The following is a 25,885-nucleotide window of genomic DNA, read 5'->3' as shown; positions in this document are numbered from 1 at the left end:
GAATATGTAAGCTGAGGTAAGCCCCGGGCTGCTTATGGTCAAATGTTTCATCACAGCAATAGAAAGCAAACGAGGAAACCAGCCATTTGGTGTTCTTAAAACAGTTCAGAAACACAGGTATGCGGCTACGCAAAAGCAGACTCCTAACCCTGGAGCTGTTAGCCATTCTGAGTGAAGCACACCCCAGCTCTTCCCCCACTCGATGTGAGCTGCCTGTGTAAGAAGGTATAATGCAATTTCAACATACACTTTACAACGGATACTACAGGTAACCATTCTTAAAATTAACTACACGTACTTAAAAATAAATGTATAACCCACTGTGTCAACCTAAACCAGCCTGTCCCTCAGATGTTCTTAGTCGAGTTAGAAATAAACACCAGGACAGCAGTGGGGCCAGTGGAGTCACTAGACTGACTGTAGTCTGGTAACTCACTTTCTCATTGGAATGAGATGTTTTAGATCCCCTTAAGTTGAGGTGTGGAGAACTCACTTAGAAACAATAAGCCTTAAATTCCAAACCATTCTTTATATTTACTGATTTGGTTGGGGAAAGGGACTCCTATGTGAATGACTTTCGGGACTCAGCTCTCTCCCCCCACCAGGGTCCAGGTATCAAGCACAGGTTGTCCGGCATGGTGACAGGCGCCTTTACTCACTGATCCATTTCACCAGCCCAAGTCAGGTCCAAGACTAGTTAATAAATAGAACTAATTTCTGTTAGGACTTCGTGTCAATTTTTTCTAATATGCTTAGTTCCCATTTTCTTAGGAAATCCATCTCTGGCATCTTAGAACACGTAAGCTCTTGTTTCTGTCACATCAAATGAATTTGTCCTTCAGTTTTAAAATGTTTTCCACAAATCCTTGCCCACTCGCAGCCCTCCTCTCGCTTCAACATCTCTTTGATCAAGATTTTCTATCCACTCTGGAATAACCCACTAGTAATTAGAATATACCTGTTTTGCCCAAAAGGCGACAATTTTTCACAAACTGTCAGGGATCTCAATTTTAAATTACCAAGAGTCCAATAAGAGCTAAGGAATCTTCTTTCCAATTAAAGTGATTGATTTCTTAACAACTGAGTAGCATGGAGCTTTTTAATTACGTTCACTACAATCAAAGTGAGAAGCTTCATTTTATTTTCCTTCCCAGGAACAAGATACAACAAACATTAATCCCAGCGATAGGAAGCCAGACCCTGCTCCGCCTGTGGCAGAAGTGACCACGTCATCTGTCAGTGGTGCTTCTCTGGTTTAATGATCTTATCGGCCATTTCAGCGCTAACGAGAAAGAAAATCACTCTCTCGGCTCACCCAAGTGCATGCCAACCAAGCTTTCCAGCACCGGAAGCTGCAACCACAGGCTGATGACAAGATGATGGGTTGCCTCTCAATAACAGGAATCTAATAGGGAGAGGAGGAACTGAGGACAGACCTCAATCCCTTGTCAAGAACAGAACCACAGTACTGGAGTCAAAGCAGTGTGGAAAATGTTAGAACACTTGGGATCACAGAGAAAGAGACCAAGGAACCTGGTCCAAGGAATGAACTGGGTGTAACTTGCCACCTTTGGGTACGGGGGTGCTCAGAAGGGTAAGCAGTCGGAGGAAGTGCACATAGTTATTTTAACTTAGGTAGCGACTGTCTTTTCCCCATTGACTGTGGTTGAACTTTATTCACTCTTATTCAGTTGGCCAGTCTGAAAAGAACTGGTATACAGGAAATGAAGCGGGGGAGGGTCAATCACTTTAAGCTGAGCATGCAGCAGGGCTTTTGTGTAAACCCAGGTTTTACTGGGTTAACGTGGGGGATTTGCATAAAAGTCTTCTGAGATGTGACACATGAAAAGATTCTAATTCTCCATCACCATCACAGGCTTTATAGTATCTGATAGAAAAAACTCATATTAAACAGAACACTGGAGGCTTTTCCCCCCACTGAGATAACATCAGGGTAAAGAACTCTGAAAGAGAAGAATAAACTTCAGAATCAGTTTAGAAGATCCCACAGAACAGAGGCAATCCTTCACCCAGCCTCATGGGGGCCCCAAAGGCTTCCCTGAATGCCTTGCTTCTAAACCTTCAGGGACAGACCAGTAGGTTCACATCTCAAAGCCTAGCCAGCTACAGCATCCCTAGCACCCGCTCCCACCACGGTCCCTGTGTCCAACAGACTACCCTCAGCTGATCTGCGAGTGCAAACAAAGGTCACATTTTATGCTCTGGTTACTTTCTAAGATCTGTGCTCCAGAGTCTACCATGCGAGACAGACAACTGGCTAACTCCAAAAGCTTTCAAATGGTAGAGATAATCCTAGAAATCAACCCTCTCGGATCAGAGTCAGTCCTTCCACAGATGAATTGTACGGTCCACTAAGCATTTGATATTTGATCAAATCCATGTGCTGAGACTGCGTTCTGCCTTCACTGCCCCAGGCTGTTTGCAATATTCAGAAACCAGGCACTGAGGTTCATGTTCATTAGATAGTCTGAACATCTAAGTGCAAGACAGACAAGCAGCCACTCCAGCATCACAAAGAGAAATGGTCCTATAAAAAACAAAAACAACAACAAAAAACCCTCCATGAAACAACGAAAATAGCAGGAAAAAGAATAGAAAGCAAAAAGACTAGCAAATGAAAGAACGCTGGCTGGAAGGAAGTTGGGCAGGACCCCTGAGCTTAGTGTGGCATGGCCAAACCAGTGACAGAAACACTCTAAGACCCATTAACACAAGAGACAGGAAGTCAGGCAGATGTTAGGAAACCACACTAAAAAGTCCGGATCACTCACACATACACACACAGAGCAGAGAGGAAGTCAGTCGAAGCAGCTATGGTAGGAGTGGATGAGGCAGAGATGAGGAGCTGAAACAATTCCAGGGTTTCCACAGCAGGGCTGGCTGGGACATGAAGGGTTGGTTGAAGTGGGGAAGATGGGTGTTCACAAGCACACGAAAGGGGGGTTTGTGACCCTCAATGATCAAGCTGGCTCTGGCATTTACAGACGAAAGAGCTCATTTTAAATACAAACATCCTGCAATGCTGGGTGCTAGTTCAACTTTGCACAAATGAGCTGGTGGAACTGACCAGGGGAACCAACTAATCAGTGTCTTCTTCTTGTGCAATCAAATGAAACAAAATGAGCTCAAAATTCTTCTGCTGCCTTTTTCCCCCTAGGCTAACAGGGACAGAGTTCACAGATCTGTACCCTGGGAGCTGTACTGGAAGGGACTCTGCTGTGTGTGTTCCAAAGTAAAAGGCAAGCAAGCACATTGAGTTGCACAAGAACTAAGCCAACACCTTTGTCTGGACTGCATTACCCTATCACAGACTAATTTTAAACCCTGGGCTTCCAGTCGAAATGTTTAAAAGCAGCACCTGACTAAAAAAGCAAGCAGAACAATTCACAGGCAATGGTTTAGAGGACATAGGACTTTAATGTTCTTCACATAGTCAACTGAAAACACTGGACATAAACAACCAGAGAAGACCTCAGCAAAGATCTGGAATGAAGAGAGTTGCCCAGGTTAAACTACAAAAGCAGTTTGGGGGTGGAATGTGGGGGTGTAACTGAGTTTTGTTTAATGGCCTAACCGAAAAGCAAAGAACCAACCATTTCTTCTACTTGTGGCAAGAAAAGTAAATCCTGGAGTCTTCTAGATCCTTCTCACAAAGCAGCTTTAAAAGGCAGTAGGTGGAGGGTACACGTGTCCACAACATACGACAGTCATGCACAAAGTCACAAGCTGAACAAACTCTAAAAGCCTCTGCATAACTGTTTCATTAGAAATATAAAGGCATGGATATAAACCGTATGGAGTTTTAAAAAAACACCCACTACATGAACACAGCCTGTCACCTCTATCTTTCTATGGGAATAGCAATGTACAGATCCAACAGCTCATGAGTCACTGTTGACGTTAACCAACAGCTGAAGAACCCAGCAAACTCACAGCTGCCAATCCAGCGCATAGGACCTCTCAACCTCCTTGTGATACACTCCTAATAACAAAGAACCAGTTGGAACCAGCAGGAAAAAGTCCAAAGCAAGTCCTCCAATCCACCTAGAGAAAGAGTAAAGGTGACAGGCTGAATTCACTAGAAAGGCAACAGGAACACTTTCACAATGCTTCCTGGTCGAGTAAGAATGAAGGTGGCCGTTAGCTGGTCGTCTCCTCAGCAGTGCAGAGCCAAGGTGTTTAGTCGTTATTCTTTGAAAAAGGAACCTGTAATAAGCATGTATTTGGGAAAGCCCATGTCTGTTAAGTTTCTGCAGCCAATTCCAAGTTACTCCAAACGCTGTTTGTCGCTCGATGGCAGAGCGTGGCTGGTCGTGTTCACAGCTGATGCATCTCCAAAAAATTCTTCATGAAGGCAGCCAACTTCTCAACATCTTCGGTTGTGACAGCATTATACAGAGAGGCGCGGATGCCTCCCACTGACCTAGAACAAGAGACCCGACCAGTAAGACCAGGAAGATCAGGAGACAGCTAATCAGCGTTAAAGCCTTTGCCTGCCGTACATAAGGCTCCAGGTTTGAACCTTAGCAATCCAGAAAACCATGAAAAGTAGACAACGCCACCTTCACTAACTACCCCTCCTGAGAGTTTTAGCTCTGAGTCCAGGTGTTCAAGCTCCCACATGAAAACACTCCAAGCAGGTAGCATGAAGCTTCCAAGTCATCAGGAACCCCCTCATGCGGTGAGGGTCATCCCCGTATCCCCACTGAATTACCTCAAACCAGTCAGTCTTTAGAGCGGTGACTGGCTTGTTGTTTATACAGATTCATGGCCTTCACTGTGGCATTTCCAGCAATGCATACATACACTGGACTTTGATCACACCCAAACTGTTCACCTTTGATAAAGAAACTAAATGAGGGGATGAGGAGGGTGACTGGGTTTGGGGACATGCCACTCGCTAGGCTATGCTAGGGTTCTAACCAGACAGCACTCTGCTACAGCATTCTCCTGTTCAGGGCATCTGATGTTCAACTGAGCCCAGTGACAGTCTGTTAACACCAGAGTGGAGCAGGCAGCCCAACCAGGTGCCTTCAGGGCTGATGAGACCTCATGCAAGATGCGCGGCAAAAAAGCCAGAAGCGGGCTTATTCCCCAGCAAGCAAGTCTGTGACCACTACCCCAGGCTGTGTAAGGTCCTGGATTTGCTTCTTTCTGCCCAGCAGGCCTGGGGACAGTGCGTGCTTACCTGTGCCCCTTCAAGGAGATCATGTTTAGTTCTACCGCCTTATCAAGAAATCGCTTTTCCAACGCTTCATCTCCTTTGCTATTGCCAATGCGAAATGGGATGTTCATCCTGCTTCTATGCTGGCGCTCCACTGGACATCTGAAAAGCATGTTTAGTACCCCATTATCACCCCAACTATGTTCCTAAGAGGTAAAATGTCACAAACATACAGGTTTTTAAACAGTATCGAGGGCTGGGGCTGGCATTCAGCTGATAGAGTGCTTAACATGTCAGCAACCAGGAAGTTCCACGAAGAACCATGAGGATCAGTGCGCAGGGTCATCTATAGCCACATGGTGATTTCAGGGCCAGCAGGGGCTAAGTAAGACCCTGTCTCAAAACTAAAACAAACAGATGAATAAAAAGAAGGAAAGAACGTGAAAGCAAACGAACTCTTCCCCAGAACGTTATAATTGACCAGTGGGGGAAAGCCTCCTTCACAGCAGTAGGCTGGCATTCACATGTATAACTTGCATCTAATTTCTGCCAGACTCAGTCCCTTCACTTGAATATTAGAAGCCGCACTGTCTCTGTTTCACACTCTGTGACAACTGAGTGGGTCATCTACATAGCTACGAGCACATGTCAGCCACACAGCACAAGTACACAGCTCTCTCTGCAAGGCTGCGGACAAGCTGGGATTACACGTGGCTGACGATCAAAGATCTGGCCTTGCAGCTCATGCCTGCTAATCACCCACCCTGCCATGACAGGTGAAAATAAGAGAAAACAATCATGTCATAAAAGTTCAAAACTGAAGACTGAATCGCACATTACACATCACACACAGTCTCTTATACAAGACTAAGAAGGGAATCAGTCGTTCTCCGAACTACGAAGTTCCAAACTGGCAACCTTACTGAGCAGGGTTGAAGAGGGGACCATGCGGAAATCGGGAATGGAGAGCAGGGGAGGAGGGAACGGGAGGACCATGGAGGAGGAGCCAGCCAAGCTCTGACTCAGTTTGCTGACAACTTCCTGCAACAGTTTTCCAGCGTCTCAAGAGAGGAAGGAGAGGGGTCCTATCCCAGACAGCTATGAACACTTGCCCAGGCCAGAGTATTTGGGGACATGACCCAAAAGACTGGGACTTCCCAGCATGGGGTACAAGAGCAAAGAACTTCCCTACCTCCACCCAGGTCATGAGGCATGAGACCATCACCTGCACACCAGCATCCCGGGAAAGGTAAGTTTCAAAGAAGAGAGTTTCCAATTCATAAGAGATATAACCCATTGACTTACACATAAAATCCTTGAGAATTATCAATAATCTCATAAATCATTTGGGATTTCATGGAGCTGAGCTTCTCCATAGCTGCGGCCCCGCCATTGTTCTTGATCCATTCCAGGACCATGCCCATGACGTAGATGCTAAAGCAGAGGTAAACACATAACATCATTAAGTTCACCTCTGCAAAAGCCAAGAGGACATGTAAACGAACTGGTGCTGGGGGTCACAATGACACTTTTAGCATGGTTACAAACGGATAAAAGCAGACCATTGGAGAAGAGCGTGCCTCAGACTAAGGCAATGCAGCTGTCGATCACGTGGTACTCTAAAGAGGCAACACAGAGCACCAGCCCTCTGGGCCCCCTACAAATGGGGACCACACATCCCCATCTCTAGACCAGTGAATCACAACCCTGATTGAAGGACCCTTACACAGGGCTTGCCTAAGACCATCAGAAAACAATGACATTTACATTACAATTCATAACAATAGCAAAATTAGTTATGAAGTAGTAGCGAAAATAACTATGGCTGGGAGTCAGCACAAAATGAGGAACTGAATTAAAGGGTGGCATGGTTAGAAAGGGTGAGAATCAATGCTCTAGGCAGTCTTCCCAACCCCACCCTAAGCCAGCTCTCCACACCTGAATCCCCCAAGTCCCCTGGTCCTATGTATGATCCACACGGGGTTGTGGGGTCTGCCTTGCTTTTGTTTTACCATTCTGTTTCTTTAAACTTCTGTGACCATGTCTTAGACTCTAATGCTAGAAGGCTGGAAGGACACACTATTCTTTTCTATTCCAGATTCCACACCACAGGTTCCATCACAATCCTGACATACCACACAGCACTAGTCACCATGAAAATGTAAGCCTTGCCTTTACCTCCAAGGACACAGTGTCATCACTACCCATGGTGGACACCTGGTAGTGTCCTATCCTATTCTTCTCAGCTCTACCCCCCACATCCAACATACAGACTCAGCTGCAAGATTTGCCCCCCTGGTCATAAGAGGTGGGCATGAGACTTAACTACAAGCAGCAACTTCCCTGGGATCTTCTAATCTGGGAGTAGGGAAAGACAGAACTGGACTAACACATCCTAGGTAGAAGATGAGACCCAGCAGATCTCATTTCTAGCTAAACAGAGAAGCCAACATCCTGGCCAGAGAAGCAAGGATCAGAAATGGAGAGCAACCTACCGGTAACCTTGGTGAGTAGGACTGAGGAAGGATGGTTCAGCCTAGACTACATAGACAGCACAAGGCCAACCTGAGGTACATATCAGGATTGTTCTCAAAATGAACCCAAAAGCAAAAAGCAAAACAAAACAAAACAAAAAAAAAAAAACCTGGAGAATAGATAATGTAAGATTTGTGTTTCTGGTTCTGAGGCCCAGCCACAACACAGATCCGTCTCTTTCTGAGCCAAGTGTTAAGACTTATCTCCCACAAAACCCATGCTTGGCACAGGGCCTGGGGAGAGCAGCCTACACAGATGGTAGCTAGGTACCCACACTAAGCTGAATTTAAATGACATTTGAGAAGGATGGGGAGCTTGCCAACAACCTTCTGATCCCACATACCCCTCACTGAAAGTCCAAGGAGCAGAAGCAGGTCTTCTGTCCTCCTTGAGCTTGGAGTCTGGAGGCATCAGTTCCCAGCTCTATTTGCTAGAGTGTAGCTGTGTCCGGGTGTAGGATAAAGGTGATCTATGGAAGATGCAACCATCTGATAGGAAGGCAGGCTGAGCAAATATGGTGATAGGGACATCCCAGGCAGGCTGCTCCCTGTTGACTAACATGTTACAGTCGGCCATGGTAGAAGACTTGTGTTCCTGGTTCTAAGTGACTCAGCCACAACAAAGGACTATCCCTTTCTGAGCCAAGTGTTCAGACTTCTTATCTCCCACAAACCCCACGCTTAGCACAGGGCCTGGGGAGGGCAGCCAAAGCTCTGCAGAGCTCTGGCAGCTGTTGGCTGTCCCTCAGAAACCTGACATGGACGACGCCTGATCATTCACTGTCTCAACCAGGTGGGCCAAGAACCCAGGAGTTTCTTCCCAGAAGGCAACAGAAAGCAACACGCAAGAACTTCACAAGAAGTACATAACCACAAACTGCTGCTACCCAGCGCCTACAGCCCACTCACCTGTGAACCACAGACACATCCCTGGCTACCAGAGCCAAGTAGAATCGTGACCAATACTCTTAGGAAACCATGGTCACTTTTTACCCGATGCTTTGTAATTCCTATGTTCCAAAACTGTAGATTCTCTAAGAAAATCCAAACCAGCAAGAGCCTGTCTCAGCCAGACCTCAGGACAATACTGGAGCCTATCTCTGCTCAGGCTTACTTCCTGTACACTGTGGCCACCTTATGAGGGTCTGAGCAGGCCAAAGCAGTAGAAAGTCACACTTGTACAGTCCGCCTGCAGCCAGGCCTCTTAGCCTGGGTCTCCAGTGTCTCAGCAACAGCTGGATCTGAATGAAGCAGGCTGCTCGAAAAACAGAAAGACAGCCCTGGGGAGAAAAGACGCCTGCCTGCTTTCCACCCAGCTCCTAGCTAAGCACTGCTGTAGGCCCCTGTGAACGTTCATCAAAGGTCTTCTGGGCTTCTGCTTTACTAACTCAAACCTCTATCCTCTGAAGCCAAAGCTCTTGAAACCATCTGAGCCTTACAATGCTATGGAGTCACAACTTGCGCCCAATTCTTTCCACCATTGGTGCACAATTTTAACTGACTGATGCCTCCACTTCTAAACTAGCTACCTACAAGCATGCCAGTTAGGTTTACCACCTAAGCCGACCTGAAATGTCCTCTGCAATAGCATCCAGCTATGAAAAGAACAGTGTAAAGGGGCAGGCATTTAACCTAACACAGCAGAATGTCCACAGTACACTGCTGGGTCGAAAAGAGAGCCACACAAGTCTAAGCAGCATGGTTCACAGTTCTCTGATACAATTAAATATATGATGGGAATGTGGCTGACCTCTTCAAACTCCTAAACTTGGCAACCATGGGTTTAGCAACCTTGTACAGAAAAAATTTTCAAAATCAGCATCTAGAATGAATACAAAGAAATCTTTGCCTTGTCATTTTTTTTTCTTTTAAATTGGATATTCTGTGTATTTACAATTCAGATGTTAACACCTTCCCCCAATTCCATCCCACTTCCACCTCCCATTGCCTCCATGAAGGTGCTCCCTCTCCCAACCACAGTCTCCCACATCAGCACCTTGGCAATCCTCCACACTGGGAAATTGTGCCTTCTCTGGACCAAAGCCTTTCCTCCCACTGATGGCAGAAGATGCTATCTTCTGCTGCATATGCACCTGAGCCATGGATCTCTCCATGCAAACTCAATGATTGGTGTTTTAGTCCCAAAACAGTATATAAATTACCTAGAACACTTATATTACATTAGGTATTATAAATAACCTAGAGATGACTTAAAATATACAGGAAGATACCTGAGAATTTTGGACTCCTTGGGGGTCCTGAAAGAGTCTTTGATGGTTAATGAGGGATGACTGGATAGGCAGGCAGTGTTTCCCTAGTAACTTGGAAACTTGCTAAGAGTGGGTGATATATTTTAAAACAATATTATACCCTGCAAGTTAGAGGTTAGAAAAGGTCACCAGAAAAAAAAAAAGAAAGAAAGAAAAGAAAAAGAAAAGGTAACCAGAAGACCCAGGCTGTAGATGAACTCAGGATGGGCTCTAGGTCTCATAACTCTTTCAGATGCTTGTGAAAGCCTTCCTGCAGCTGGCCCTGAGATCAACTCCCACACAGCTGAGTGTTCTAGCTGCTCCCCTCCTCCCAAGAGCCTCTGCACAGGCTATTTGTTGCCCCTGCATTTGCTAAGGAGTTAAATATGACCTTGAACTTCTCTGCCCTCTAACAGGATTGAGTGTGTTCTACTGACGGGTTAAAAAGAATGTTATCATAGTCCTTTATTCCGGCCCAGTTCCTGCATAAGGCTATTGATCAACGATTCATGGTCCAGTTTATCCAGAAGAGTCAAACAGTTCCTAAGGCCCACAATCTTAGGGCTCTGACCAAACAAAGAAAACAAAGAACATCATTGGGACATACTTACATCCTTATCTGCCTACATGTGGAGTGGAGAGGGTACCTCCCCTGTCCTGAACACGCTGTCATCTCCATGGGAAGATGGCTCTTGGTGAGTCATTTTCTATCCTTGAATGTTAAGGCACTGTAGTGAACCCTGAGTTCTCATGTCACAGAGAAACCACGCTGTCTTATCAATACAGATAAGAACCAGGCGGGGGTAGGGGATAACCACTAAGCCCTAACTTTCACCTCTTCCACATCTGCTCAGTTTCAATCTACATATTCACCATCCTGATTTGCTCTGAGACACCACTGCAGTCTTAGTATGGGTGCCGGCATGTGCACTTTCTATGTGTCTGGCCTTTTCCACGTCCCACCAGACATCTAGCCTGGCACCTCAACTGCTCTTCCAGGAATCCAACTGGTGGTCCCCAATGGTACCTTTACCATCCTTGTCTTCAGCTTTTCCCTCCTGACTAATGTCTACTGGTATTTCCTCACTGCCTATAACCCCAAAGGTAAGCAGGGTAGTTCGAGATAGAAGTGAACCCTACCCCACTCCCCAGACAACAACATTCATCTTAGACACATCTTCAGTCAAGGTCTAAGAGTAAGAACAACCAGGAGAGTTAACCCCACAACACTCTACTCAAAGAAAAGGTGGGTGGGGGTGGGAGGAAGAGATAGAGACTTCTGTATCAGGTGGGTGACAGAAAACACAGGAGAAATATCTAACTGCACTTGAACTCCAAATTCTTCCCTTTCTTGTGTGTGTGAATCATTTTCTACAGCAGGGAAGAAGAGAACTCTGGCACGCTTGCCCTAGCCTGACTGTTACTTCTGGAAAGCCACCCTGTTTGTCTGAGACAAAGGCCATCGAACTTGCGGGTTAATGGTCAAGAGTCAGCGCCTAGATTCTCGAGATCAAGCAAAAACCAAGATTGTCATCTTTACCAAAAAAGGCAACGAGAAAAACTACCTAGAGAAAAGCTGGACAAAGACTGCTAAGTGTGTCTGGGGTTCTTAGGTCACTGGCTAATGAAGTATGCTCCACTTTACCTCTGCTTGGACAGGAGATGACAGAGTCCCAAGTTACCTGAAACATGGAGGTGTGTTATACAAGGAATTGTTCCCAGCCTGCAATTTGTAGTCAAGGACTGATGGGCACTCTCTGAGGGAGAACCCCAGCAGGTCATCACGGACAATCACCACCGTCACCCCGGCAGAGCCGATATTCTTCTGAGCACCAGCGAAAATCACACCAAACTTTTAAAAAAGGAAGAAAGATTGGCTGTTTTAGAAGCATTTGTAGTCATCCCTAAGCCATGCATGCCAAGATCTAGCTCTCCCCTAAACAGCTGCCTTAATGAAGAGACTCATTTCTGCTTAGGAGCATGCCATACTCTACCCAAATCTCTACCCAAAAAAGTGAGTCAGCACTTCTGAGACTCAAGGTCTGGCCTTTGCCTCTCCCACCCAGGGCTGTGAAGCCCTGCAACATATTCATGCAATCCTTGTTCTGCTTCCAAACCAGTCTTTAGAACAGGCCCTCTCTTGGGTTGGAGAGATGGCTCAGTGGTTAAGAGCACTGACTGCTCTACCAGAGGTCATGAGTTCAATTCCCAGCAACATGGTAGATTACAACCATCTGTAATGAGATCAGATGCCCTCTCCTACTGTGTCTGAAAACAGCTACAGTGTACTTATATATAATTAAAGAACTAAAAAAAAAAAAAAGAAAGAAAGAACAGGCCCTCTCAGAGCTGGAGAGATGGCTCAGCAGGTATGAGCACTTGCTGCTCTTATAGAGGATCTGGGTTTGTTTCCCAGCACCCACGCAGTTACTCACAAACATCTGTAACTCAAGTTCCAGGGATCCTAACACCCTCTTCTGATCTGAGGACTCAAAGGGCACACATGACACCTGAATATACGTGTATTAATATATACATACAATAATAAATAAATCTAAAACATTTTTAACTAAATAATACAAGCCTCTGGTTCAGGCTTGGTGGTACACAACTGTAATCCCAACTCTCGGGAAATTCAAGCAGAAGGATCTGGAGTTCAAGGTCACCCTTGGCTTCATAGTGAAGCTAGCCTGGTATATAAGACCCTCTGGATTGTGGTATAATTCAGGATTAAAAACAATTTCCAATTAGAAAGACTCAGAAGTTGATCTGAAGGACGCTGCTGCAAACATGAGTGAGACACTCGCTGAAGGGGAATTTTCAAATATACAATGTCTAACTTTTTGTTGTACAAGATACAGACCTTTTTTTTTTTATCCCCCATCAAATCTCAGGAAACCAAGTAGGGGTGTATGAGTTTACAAGTTTTGGAATAGCCAAACATGTGCAATCCCAGCACAAAAGGAGATAGGAGGGTTTCAAGTTCAAGTCCAAGCTGGGCTGAGCCATGTAGTAAGACCTTTCTTTAAAACACAGAATATGGTTATAAACCAAATGTTAAAAACATATATAATGGAATAGTAGTCTAACAGTAAAGTTCGGATGTTTGCCACAACATAAAGCTATGAAGGCACTGACACTCGTGAATTAAGCCAAGCACTAAAGGACAAACATCATGGTCCCACTTATGGGAGGTGCCCTGAGTACAAATTCATAAAGCTGGATAGTGGTTGGCAAAGGCTGGGGAGTGAAATTTTAGTGGGACAAAGTTTCAGTTGGAAATCTGAAAGTTCCTGGAGTTGGACAGAGGTGAAGGCTGCACTGCAGTGTTAATGTGCTTAGCGTCACTGAGCTGCACACATAAAAGTGTCAGATGGGGCCAGTGAGGCTCCAGAAGGTAAAGAACGTGCCAACCGCATGCATGCCATGGCAAGTGTGCATTCATACACAGACACAATAACAATAGGTAAAGTGTGTGTGTGTGTGTGTGTGTGTGTGTGTGATGTGTGTGTGCTTCACACACACATCACACACACATTAAAGAGTCTCACTGTATATCTTTGGCCATCTTGGAACTTAAAATATAAACCAGGCTATCAGTAAACTTGAGATCCACCTGCCTCTGCTTCTTGAATGTTTCAATTAAAGGTTTGTGCCATACACTAAGACTTAACTTTGTTGTTGTTTTCAAACAGGTTTTCTCTGTGTGGTCCTGGATGTCCTGGAACTCACTTTGTAAACTAGGCTGGCCTTGAACTCAGAGGTCTGCCTACCTCAGCCTCCCAAGCTCTAGGATTAAAGGGACATACCATCACACCCAGTTGACTTAAATAATTTTTAAACCATGACTATAATAATACATTTGTTTTAAGCATATTTTACCACATTAAAAAGGAGAGCAGGCTAGAGATGGCTCAGCGGTTAAAGCACTGACTGCTCTTCCAGAGGTCCTAAGTTCAATTCCCAGCAACCATATGGTGGCTCACAACTATCTGTAATGAGATCTGATGCCCTCTTCTGGTGTGTCTGAGCACAGCTACAGTGTACTCATATACAGAAAATAAATCTTAAAGAAAAAAAAAAGTGGGGGAGCATAGCTGGGCATTGTGGCCCCCCATAGGCAGAGAATGAGTGCAAAGCCAGCATGCTCTACACAGTGAGTTCTAGGACAGTGAAGGATAGGGCCATACAGAGACCCTGGCTTAAACTACCAAACCAGGGTGTGGGGAGAGCAGCAGAACCGGTACAGCTCTTTTTAGAATGATCTAGCAGGGTTTTTGACCTTCCTAGGAACCACCACCACCACCAAGGTGGAGAATGGAGATGGCTCCGCTGGTAACCAGAATGCCACACCTGGAACCACATGAAGGTGGACACAGAGAATCAACTCCATAAGGCTGCCCTGACTCTACACGTGCATGTCTCTCATTCAAGCTCACATAGAAACAAACCCCAGTGCTTGGTGACCTGACTTTGGAGTGAGCATGCCACTCCCGGTGTGCTGGCCAACAAGTTTTCAAGAACCACTGCCAAAGAAAGGTGGGGAAGTTCCCCAAGGCCTGGCAGGTAGGCCATGAGCAGTCAGACTTAGATGTTCAGACAGCTAATAAGAGAAGCAGTTATCAGCCCATACACCGACTCTATCCTGGCTTCAGAGTCTCCGCCAGCCCCAGATTCCCCAAAGTCTTTCTAATTGAATCCATATATCAAAAGAGCTCAAAGAAACATTCACTGGTTCCCCAAACCAGCCTTCCATACCTTACCTTGGAAACGTCCACTGGCTTGGATAAGAAGTTTGAGGACATGTCACAGACCAGCACTGCTCCCTTGACGTCAGGTATGAAGTCAAACTCCACCCCATGCACAGTCTCGTTTGCACAGAAGTACACATAGGAGGCATCCGGGTTGAGGTTCCAGGTGCTTGGGTCTGGAATTTCTGTCAGAGGGCAAATTTGAGACTCTGCATACTTCCTTCCTTTTTCCAGATGCAGACAATGTTACCCATGAGACTGGTTAACTTCCTGAGGGGAAGACTAACTCCAAAGCACCAGACAAGAACACAGACCCACCCACTCTTGCCATCTTCACTAACAGCCAGGGATGGTCTGTCACCCTCTCAGCATTCGAGCACAAAAAACATTCCAGTGAAGCACAGAGGGGCCAAGTTCACTGGTGCAAACATGTAATCCAGCACTTGAAAGGGTAAGGCAAAAAAAACTGCTAAGTTCAAGGTCAGCCTGTGGTACATCAAAACCACCAGGGCAGTGGTAGAAAGACCCTGTCTCAAAAGAACGAACAGAAGGAAAGGAGATTATCTGAAAGTTCTCTTATCCATCTACTCTACATCTGCTAGTGTCTACTAGCATCTTCTTAGGACCCCCAGTGTTTATCCACTCTGGGTGCATGAGGTTCCAGCAGAGCCAATCAAATCTATACCCCTAGGGGTATAATGTGACCCAGGCAGAGTCAGTGACAACTTCACAGCAGGGCGTATGATCCTTTTATTGGGATGCTCTGGCAAGGACACTGAAACTTAAGACTATAAAAAGCTGAAGAGCAACTGCAGCCATCTTCCCAGAAAGGGCCTAACTTCTAGACTACAGTCTATTATGGAGGAGGGAAGAAGAGACTAAGACATGGGCAGCTTCCCTGGGGTCCTTGATCTCCCTACAAAAACACCAAACTGCTCTTGGGCTTTTAGGTAAGCAAGACTCTCATCTTTCTAAAGGAGTAGCCAGTAGACCACCATAGCTACACAATCTAAATGAGATCATTACTGTCAGGAAGCGTGTAGCAATACAACAGGAAGGGCAATGGCCAGCCACCACCTCACCGTGCTCCTTCAGTTCCAGAACTTACTTGTGTAACTTCCAAGTTTAGGATGAACAATGTTGACAGTCCCAAACTTCTTAGCTTCTTCTGCAGCCTTAGCTGACCAAGCTCCGGTCACCACATAGTCAGCACACCTTCCAGCTTTCAGGCCAATCAGATTTAAGGGGATGGCACTGAACTGGCCAGTCCCACCTCCTTGTACAAAGATCACCTTGTAGTTGTTGGGAACAGCTCTGGGCATAAACAAAAGTGACCATAAGTACATAAGCTAACACTCTGTAGATCTTTCTCTACAGAGGCTGGGGAGACGGCTCAGTGGTTAAACGCCCTGTCTGCTCTTGAAGAAAACTTGGATTCAGTTCCCAGCACCCACGTTCAGGCAGCTCACAAATGTCTATAACTCCAGCCCCAGATTAACTCCAATGTTCTCTTCTGGCCTCTGTGAGTACACACATATATATATAAACACACACACATTCAAAGCAAACCTTAAGAGAAAGAAACATGGTAAAGTCTCAGTATTGCCTTAGCCAATTCAGTCATTTATTTACAGGTTTCTTCGACACTGATGAGTCTGACACTGTTGATGGTAGAAATGCCCAGCTTTCCTTAGGAAATCCCACTTCTGCTGTGCAACCCTCAGAATTCAACTGTGGCCAGTCCCAACCCAGGGGATGAGCAGTGAATAACGCTGGCCGGTGGGAACTGGCCAAGATCTTTGCTCAACTCGTGGTGATGATGTTGGCCCCCACAGACATTCTAAACAAAGTGAGCAGTATAGAAAATACTATAATAGACACCCAGATTAATGACATAGAAAGCCAAACTAACAAGTTGACCTTTTAAGAAACCACACAATATAGGGCTGGAGAGCTAGATCACTGGTTGAGAGCCTTTACTGCTCTTGCAGAGAACCTAGCTTCAATTCCCAGACCCCACACGGTGGCTCACAACAGCTCCAGGGGATCTAACAATTACTATGACCTTTACATGCTCCCATGTGATGTACATACATATACATAGGCATACACACAACATAATATAAATATCTGTTTAAATGCTTGTTAAAACTTACAGCAACTCCCTCACAAGATTCTCTGTGTTGCTAATAATCTTGGCAAAATCTGGTGACCTGTGACTCATTTCTGTGGAAGCAAAGAAACAAAAACAAAAGAACAACAACAACAAAGTTCAAGTGTAATACCAAAATAAGAGTGATTGTGGGATTTATGGAGAAATAATATAAGGAAATCTGAGTTCAGACGGTAGACACATGCTCACTTACTGTGTTGGACAATTACTGAGCTCCCACTGATGTTGAAACTATAACATTTCAGTCCTGTGGTCACAGCAGCAAATTTTCAGTACCACATTAACTGATCTTATCTGACCCTGCTCTATCTCATTTTCCTGTCAGAGATACAAGCAGGAATGGTAGTACACCCATGTCATTCCCAAATCCCAGTATTCAGGAAGCTGAGGATTTAAATTCAAAGTCAACCTGAGCCAATAGCCGATTCAGACTTTAAAAAAAAAAAAAAAAGAATCAAACATGGTGGCTTACTCCTGTAACCTTAGTTTTCAGAGACTGAGGCAGGAGGATTGCCTCTGTCAGGAGTCTGGGGCCATCCTAGACTACTTTATGAGATCCTATCTTGGGGAAAAGAAAAAAGTCAGACATGGTGGCACATGCCTATAATCCCATCACTTGGGAGGCACAGGCAGGAGGATCTCTGAGAGTCAAGGCCAACCTGGTCTATGTAGAAACAGACAGGAAGAGAAAAAAAAAAAAAGCAAACAGGATCAAACAAGCAACAGGAAAGATATTTAAGGACAGCCCCAAACACAAAGAACACATAGGAACAAAAATAACAGAGTAAAGACAGTCCCTTCATACAGTGCAACCCGTGGAAGTTGCAAGAAAATGATAGATAGATAGATAGATAGATAGATAGATAGATAGATAGATAGATAGATAGATAGATGATAGATAGGTAGGTAGATAGATGATAGATAGATGATTGATAGATAGATGATAGATAGGTAGGTAGATAGATGATAGATAGATGATTGATAGATAGATGATAGATAGATAGATAGATAGATAGATAGATAGATAGATAGATAGATGATAGATAGGTAGGTAGATAGATGATAGATAGGTAGATAATTGATAGATAGATAGATAGATAGATAGATAGATAGAAAGAAAGATAGAGAGAGGGAGGGAGAAGGGGGTTTGGAGATTCTCTTCTTAAACAACACAGAAGCAAAAGTTTAATAAAGAGCAAGATCTTCATAGAGGCTTGTGAACTTTTTAACTTACCAATTTTTTATTTAAGTATAATAAAAACTTTACACTGAACATGAAGCAATATTACCTCCACTTGGTGACCACCTCATGCAAATGTATAGCATCTGCTCAGTAAGAACCAATCATGAACCAATGAGCTATGTCGAAACTTCTCACATGCACTTAGGCTTTGTTAGTCTTGACTCCAGCAAGCGTGTGACCCAAGACATTAAAGTTAAATGGACCTGTAACTGGGATTAAAGGACTGTGACATCATGCCTGCCTTTTTTTCTTCTAAGATAGGATCTCATACTGTAGTCTATACACCTATAACCTTTACTCTGTATGGAAGGCCATACAGAACTAAGCCTGGGCTTCAGGAACTTGTTCCTGTTTAAAATTCTGGGATAGGAACAGAATCCAAAAGTAAGCTCACCAAGCACACTGATGCCAAGTCCTTTGTAGTCTAGTAGCTGTTTCTGTATCTCTAGCAATACCTGGGAGAAGAAAAGAAAGATTTCAACATGCTGTGCACAACTTTCCCTCTTCACGTACACCTGGGAGACGGAGACAGCTAAGCAGAGGCCTGGAAGGTGCCAGGCTTCTGTTCCCAGCCAATTACCTCCCACCCTCCCCAGAACCTCCCAGGTACAACTCACACAAGCTGAGCCTGGAGTTAGGCCACACGATTGAGTCAAGATGTTTCAAAGACACAAATTTACCAATTTCCTAGAAAACGTGCCCCCTAGAAATCTCATTCACCTCTCTCTCTTTAAAATCTCACTTATTAAACATATAAAGTTCTCAGTTCAGAGACCAACAAGAACAAAAACTATGGTATGTCCAAATCATACAGGCAGCTCAGTGGGGGAGGGACAGTAAAGACTCTGATAGGTGTCAAAGGCAAAAAGCCTATGAATTGAAATAAACTCTAGAAGCTGAGGCTATACTGCATGAGAATCAACAGTAGTATTAATAAATAGAGAGATAAAGCAGTCGCTTAGCACACAGAAAAACCCAGGTTTCATTTACAGCAAAACTGGGGGGAGGTGGTTTTCATTCAGTTGTGGACTACATCTTGACTTTGCACACAATTATTCCATTCTGATAAGGCAGCCTTTGAAGGGCCATGGGGATTTATTGATGATATTAATTCAGAAACCAATCATTCACATAAATGTCTCTTATTAAATAAAATAGGCAATATCAATTCCCTTAGGATGCAGTGGAAAACAAGATAGGGATGTAACTCAGTGATATAAAATGAGAAGTAAAAGGAAGAGTGGAAGGAGAAATAGAAAGTAGGATACATGTTCTCTTTATCTAAACCAGAAAATTTCGGGGGGGGGGGGCAGTATTTAAACTACAAGAGAGCTCAGTTTGCTCAGTTTGCCTAAAGAATGTCACTGTGTTGGATGCTGCTGAGACAAGAAATGGATCCTGGCAGGTAAATAAAAGATGTCCATAATAAAGGCTCAGACAGTGTGTGGTTACGCAAGCCTTTAGGCCCAGCACTAAGATGGATCTAGAAGAAGCTGATGGATCTCTGTGAGTTCAAGGCCAGCCTGGTCTATATGAGTTCCAGAGCGCTGTAAAGAAACCCTGTCTCCAAAAAAGACAAATAACAAATTCTCTAAAATTAAACACCAACTGCAAAAGACCCTGTGAGAAAAACCCAAATGGGAGATGACATCAAGACACTAGTTAAGGCCCAGTGAGGAGGCACACACCTTTGATCCCAGCACTTGGGAAGCAGAAGTAAGCAGATTCTGAGTCTGAAGCCAGCCTGGTCTAAGTAATTAGTAACAGGTCAGCCAGGGCTGTATAATGAGACCTTATCTCAAACAAACAGAGATACCAAGAATTGGCAGGATAGGGTTGTGTAACCTCTACTAGTGAAAGACAAGGGTCTGAATCCTGCCCTGTGGGCCTAGCTTTAAAAAAAGTACATGTTCAAATATATACAGGTGTATACATTGGCCATATATATGTGTGTAATATACATTTATAACAATATGTATATATTGTGTATATACCCGATAAACATTTTTGGGTAAATTTTAGTGAATACATTCATATTAAAAGAAGTACCTGGAACAGATTCTTGGGTTTTGTTTGTTAAACAGGATTAAACAGGACCTGCCTTTGCAAATGACAAGCAAGAGTTCCACCAGATCCCTTCACCAACCACCTAAAATCATCTTTGAACTTATTTTTAGCCCTTTTTAATGAACTTTATTATTCATTTATTTGTGCATGTACCCTCAGAAACCAGGAAAAAAAAAGTGGTTGTGAACCAACCAAAGTGGGTACACAGAATCCAACTTGGGGCCTCCACTCTTAAGTGCTAAGCCATATTTCTCCAGCACTGTATTTTTCTAAGTGCATTCTTTCAAATGATGGCCTAAGAGTCATGGAGGAGATGGCTCAGCTGGGACAAGCACATCTGCTCTTCCAGGAGTCTGGAGTTCGATCTCCAGGACCCACATCAGCTAGCCCACAACCACCTCTAACCCATTTCGTCAGAGACCTAAATGCAGACACATAAGTTTTTAAAAAATGAAAATTGTATTTTATAAGCAAGACCACTCTATATATAAAGATTCCTAGCCAAATGCTAGAACCCCAGGCCATCTCTCTAGTCTCACATACAGCGTTTCATAAATTTCATTTTTTCTTTATTTATGGACAACTGTCGATTATTCCTACACTGAAGTTAATCGCACAGGCCTGTAATTCCTACATGCTGACTAATTTTATGTCAGTGTCACTTGACATTGTGAGTGGTGCCACCCCTGGGCTGGCTGATGCTCCTGGGTGCGATAACAAAAGCTGAGAAAGTCATGGAGAGCAAGCCAGCAAGCAGCACCCCTCCATGGCCTCTGCATCAGCTCCTGCCTCCAGGTTCCTGTCCTCACTGCTTTTGATAATGAACTCACAGGGTACTGTAAGTGAAATAAGCCCTTTCTTCCAGAAGTTACTTTTGGTCAACTTTTCATCATAGCAATAGAAACCCTAAGATATCCTCTCCTGGGAGGTGAAGGCGGGAATAGTTCAAAACCAACTTGTGGTACAAAGTAAATTCTGGGCCAGCCTGTTCTGAGACATTGTCTTGCCCCACCTTGCAAACATAAAAAACAAGCAGCTTTCCAAACCAGAGAGGAGTGGGGGTGGGAAGGCCTCCAGAAGTTCCCACAGTTCTAGCAAAGAACTGTCACGGAAGATGAACTGCGGTGACTGCAGAGTAGGCCCTGTTGATTGTACGGTTGTCACTAGGAAAGCAAGGCGTCTTTCCCCCTCTCACACTATGAGATCCTGTTTCTACCCAACAGAGACCGTGGTGTCCCGGGGAGATCGCCAGGGCTCAACAAAAGATAATTGTACAATTCTTGGCCATGGCTGCGCGCTGTGGCAACCAGTTATCAGATAGCAGCTTGGGCAGCTGGTCCATGGGCTGCAGGCCACGAGAGGCATCTCATTCCGCACAGCTGGGGTGCGGGAGGAACCCGCGCAGGACGGGACGGGATGGCACCCGGACCAAGTGAATGGAATTTAGCCAAACAGACCAAAACCTTCCAGAGCCTTCGGAAACCGGCAGGTTTGCAGGAGAAAGGCTTGAGGGTTGGGTGGGTTCGGTGGGAGTGAAGAGGGAGAAGCCGGCAGCTTTCAATTTCTGAGGACTAAATTCCCAGCTCCCGGAGCTTAGCCTCCCGGGAAAAGGTGTGCTCGCACCTGGACTACCAACCGACCGTCCATTCATTCACCCTCCCACGCTCGCCCGAGCACGCCGGAGCTGCAGAGGCCACACCGCTGGGAGGCTGGGCCTGAGGCTGCAGGTAGGAGCCGGCGTCTGTGCTCAGGAGCGCACTTCGGGCCCCTACAACTATACCTTCACGGCGGTATTCCGGCTCCCCGATGTCTGTTATCTCAACAGCTGCATCCCGACTCCCAATGGCCGCACTCCGACCGAACCCCAGCCATCTTACCGAGTGTGGCAGCTTGGCAGGCCCGGGCCCAAAGTTAACCACTTGCTTGGCAGCGTCCATAGTGCTAAGACGACAGCAGGGAAAGTGGCAGGAGCAGAGACCACGCGAACCGCCCGCTTCTCCGGATGCAAAGGCAGGGCGGGTTTCAGCTTGCAGAGTCGGCGCTCCATTGGTTCGCTGTCTTAGGCCACTCGCTGATTGGCTTTCACTCAGAAGCTCGCCTCCCCATTGGTCGTGCTCACTATCCGAACCTACGATCAATTGCTCCTCCTGGAGTTTAGAATTTCATTCGGCCTTGGCAGTCAAACGCAAGAGAGCAGGGGATTGCACCAGCCACCCGCGTGGCGAGGTGCCTACTGCCTTCGCGCATCTCTGGGCGCAGTCCCCTGCCCTGGCCTCTGAATTACTTCGAGATGGCACGCAAACCCATTCATTCATTGCTCCTGGCCCACCTCCAGCTAGGCTGGGCTCTGCTGCATTCATTCGTTCCAGAGCCAGCCCCCATTAATATACCAGACTTTCCTAAGACGCTCACAGACACCCCGATGCAGAAACAGGACACCCAAAGAAAGATAGATGTGATGTGCAGAGTGAAGAAGGGGCTGAAACGTGAGACCAAAGGATTGTGGCCCGTTGCACCTGATAATCACAGCACTCTGAGGGTGATAAAGGAGGACAGCTACTTGGAGGCCAGCTAAGAGCCACACAGAGGGACCCTGTCTCAAAAGTAACATAAGAAGCCTTTGTACTTGCACTTGGGCTCTAACTCACTGCACCAGGAAAGGACAGAGGTGACTAAAAAGTTTGGGGGAAGTCCAGCCCCTACCCTCATCCAGGACAGCCACTTTCAGGCTGCTGAGTCTCCCTCCATTCTCTCATTATCTCTTTCATCAACTGAGGAGCAGGGACCTGAATTTTCACTCATAAGCAGGAGCTCCTCAAACTGTGAAGAGGTATTAACAGGAGCGTAGCAAGCAAGCTGAACGTAGTCAGGACCAGAGGAATGTGGCCTTGAGCCGAGCTGGGCACGCGGCCAAATCTCTTCAAACTTTTCCACACAAGTTCCCTTTTCAAAAGAGTCGTGCTGGAGGCTCACTTGAGATTCTGGAACAAGAAGGCCCTTTCTATGCTAGGGTAGTTCTTTTGAAGTCCAGAACATTTTAAAAGCATTTTCCCCCTACTTTGCAGTTTAACCCAGATTCCTCTACTATGAAAACATTTTCCCAAGTCCTTTTGTGCAATGGATGGCGGGAATAGGCGCAGTGCCTACAGAGCATTAACGCTGACTTCAGCATCTGTGGCCTCGGTTTGACAGGCTTGCAATCCAGCTTTTTTTTTTTTTTTTTTTAATTTGGGCTCTAGTTTGTTTTCTATAGCCTGCAGAAGGAATGTGGCTGAGAACAGAAACACTGCTCTGAGTCTGGGAGGAGTAGACAAAAATTATTAGAAAAAGCTGAATAAAGCCAGGTCACAGCCTTCTTCAGAACCTTAGTTTAGAAGCTTGCATAAGTGGAGATTGGTAATGTCTCACACTTTTAATCTCAGCATTCAGGAGGTAGAGATAGACATTTCTTGAGTTCAAGGCCAGCCTGATCTACAGAGCACCTTTCAGGACAGCAGGGACTATACAGAGAAACTTGGTAAAAAATGTAACTTTTATTCGCCTGGTTTAATTGTCTGGAGCCTGTTTCAGTCAGCTAATTTAGGCCTAGTCCTGGAAACTTCTGGCCTCTGTATAATCTAATCTAGACCTAGACAGACTATTTTTCAGCCTCAGAGATTTACTGCCCAATAAGCTCACCTTTACTAGCTCTTTCTGTATTCTTGTTGGCTGGTTCATCCCCACTGTTCTGGCTCAAAACTCCTCTCCAAGCTGATGGATTCTATCTGGCTTCTCCCTCAGTCTCTCCTGAGTTTCTCTGCTTGACACCATACTAATTTAAGAATTTATTCTAATCTGCTGGCTCCTCATTCTCTGGCTTGCCCTCTCTTTACCTGTGTCTAACTTGTTCTCTATTCACCCTGTCTCTGTACAATTGTCCTAATAAAACTGCTGCCTCCTCCTCTCTCTCTCTCCTCTCTCTCTCTCTCTTCCTCTCTCTCCCTCCCTCTCCCCTCCCCCTCCCTCTCCCCCTCCCTCCCCTTCCCTCCCCTTCCTCTCCCCCTCCCTCTCCCCTTCTCCTCTCCCCTCCCCTCCCCCTCTCCCCCTCTCTGCTCTGCTCAGTTTAGTAGCTTCCCTTTCCTCTCCTTGTGAGAGTTGGACATATTCTCCTTTGTCAAGCCTTTCTCTGGTTCATCACTTTGCCTGACACTCTATTAGCATTTCAAACAGGGCTGCTTCCTTCTGCAAACTAGCATTGAGTTTTACTTTACTTTACTATTAGGTTTACCAACTTTTAGTTTTAATTTTACTAGCTTCCTTGTTTGGGATTAAAAGTATATGCTAAGGGATGAGCCCCACTACACTGGAAACAAGTTATTTCAGTAAATAACAAAAAACTCGGGGATTCACAGTGTGAGCAAACATCCTGCAACAACTTGGTCTTTAAAAACAAAGAAAAGATTTTAAAACGAAAAAGGAAAGAAAATTATATAAATAAACACTTTTATTCCAAGCCCATAAACCAGATAAATAATATTCAACGATACCCACTATTTCATGTAATATAGTGATTATTTTTAAATCACACACACACACACACACACACACACACACACACACACACAGTTAATATACTAAAACAGTGTTTGCCTTCGGTCTTCTCTGAACTCTAAACTCTAGTCCAGTTCCAGAGAATGAGTGGGGATGAAGCGAGACAGAAGGACAGGGGAAAAATCAAGTTTCCCACACTGCAGTTGAGTGAGGATTAAAAACCTCAGTATGGACCTGGTGAGCTGAGCCAGTGGTTAAGAGAACTGGGCAACCTGAATTTAATTCCCAGGACCCACACAGTAGCTCAGAACCATCTCTATTCCAGTCCCCAGAGACTTGACACCCACCTCTGACCTCAGGGCCAACAAAACACCCATATGCATGAAGTAAAAAGAATAAAAGTTGTTAAAAAAAATTCATTACAGTTGACAAGGCCAAAATTGCCAACAAAAATGTTGTGTGTTTTCCACAAAGACTTCACAAAAAAAGGATATTAAAAACAGCCAACTAGGGTTAAAAATACAGCTCAGTGATAGAGCTCTAGCTTAGTGTTCATGAAGCCCTGGGTCCAGTTCTCAGCACCAGCTTGCTTGGAGGCAGAATGCTTGTCAGTAGGGCCAGCAAGATGGCTCAGTGGGTAAAGGTGCTTACCACCAAGCCTGATGACCTGATCCAAGGCCCATACGCACCTCCCTGCAAAATAAGTAAATAAATGTGTTTTTTAGAAAGCATGTCTTTGAGGTCTCATCCCTAAATCTCAACAATGCACCTCATAAAATCACCTTACAGTTCCATTAGCAAAGGAAATCCTTTAAGAGAAGTAACTAAACTAGCATATACATTTACTTAATTTTTACCAAAAGTTCTAAGCTTTGTGGAATCGTTAATCTATTGTAATTTACAGCCTGTGAACAATGCAATCTAAAGCCACAATGGTTGGCTTTGAGCATCTGTGGTCAGGATCTGGCAGAGCCTCTCAGGAGACATCCATATCAGGCTCTTGTCAGCAAGCACTTCTTAGCATCAGCAACGGTGTCTGGTTTGGTGTCTGCATGTGGCATGGATCCCCATGTGGGGCAGTCTCTTGATGGCCTTTCCTTCAATCTCTGCTCCACTTTTTGACTCTGCCTTTCCTTTAGACAGGAACAATTCT

At 45.1% G+C, this 25,885-nt stretch overlaps 1 protein-coding gene across 1 annotated transcript; it reads right to left on the bottom strand.

The window, feature by feature from the left end:
* Positions 1–2,233: 2,233 nt before the first annotated feature.
* On the bottom strand, positions 2,234–22,145 carry PSAT1 (phosphoserine aminotransferase 1). Its single transcript, XM_080912690.1, has 9 exons — positions 22,080–22,145; positions 18,530–18,590; positions 16,876–16,945; positions 15,828–16,033; positions 14,732–14,904; positions 11,651–11,820; positions 6,491–6,619; positions 5,210–5,347; positions 2,234–4,444 (listed from the first exon to the last, which is right to left on the bottom strand). Exons 1-9 carry the CDS (start codon positions 22,137–22,139, stop codon positions 4,339–4,341), a joined length of 1,113 nt encoding a protein of 370 aa, XP_080768816.1. The 5' UTR covers positions 22,140–22,145; the 3' UTR covers positions 2,234–4,338.
* Between the last annotated feature and the right edge of the window lie 3,740 nt (positions 22,146–25,885).

This window comes from Micromys minutus (assembly GCF_963924665.1).
Source record: "Micromys minutus genome assembly, chromosome: 2".
Lineage (NCBI taxonomy): Eukaryota > Metazoa > Chordata > Mammalia > Rodentia > Muridae > Micromys > Micromys minutus.
Note: the sequence above shows the minus strand (reverse complement) of the source record. Positions and strands in the feature narration are given on the sequence as shown.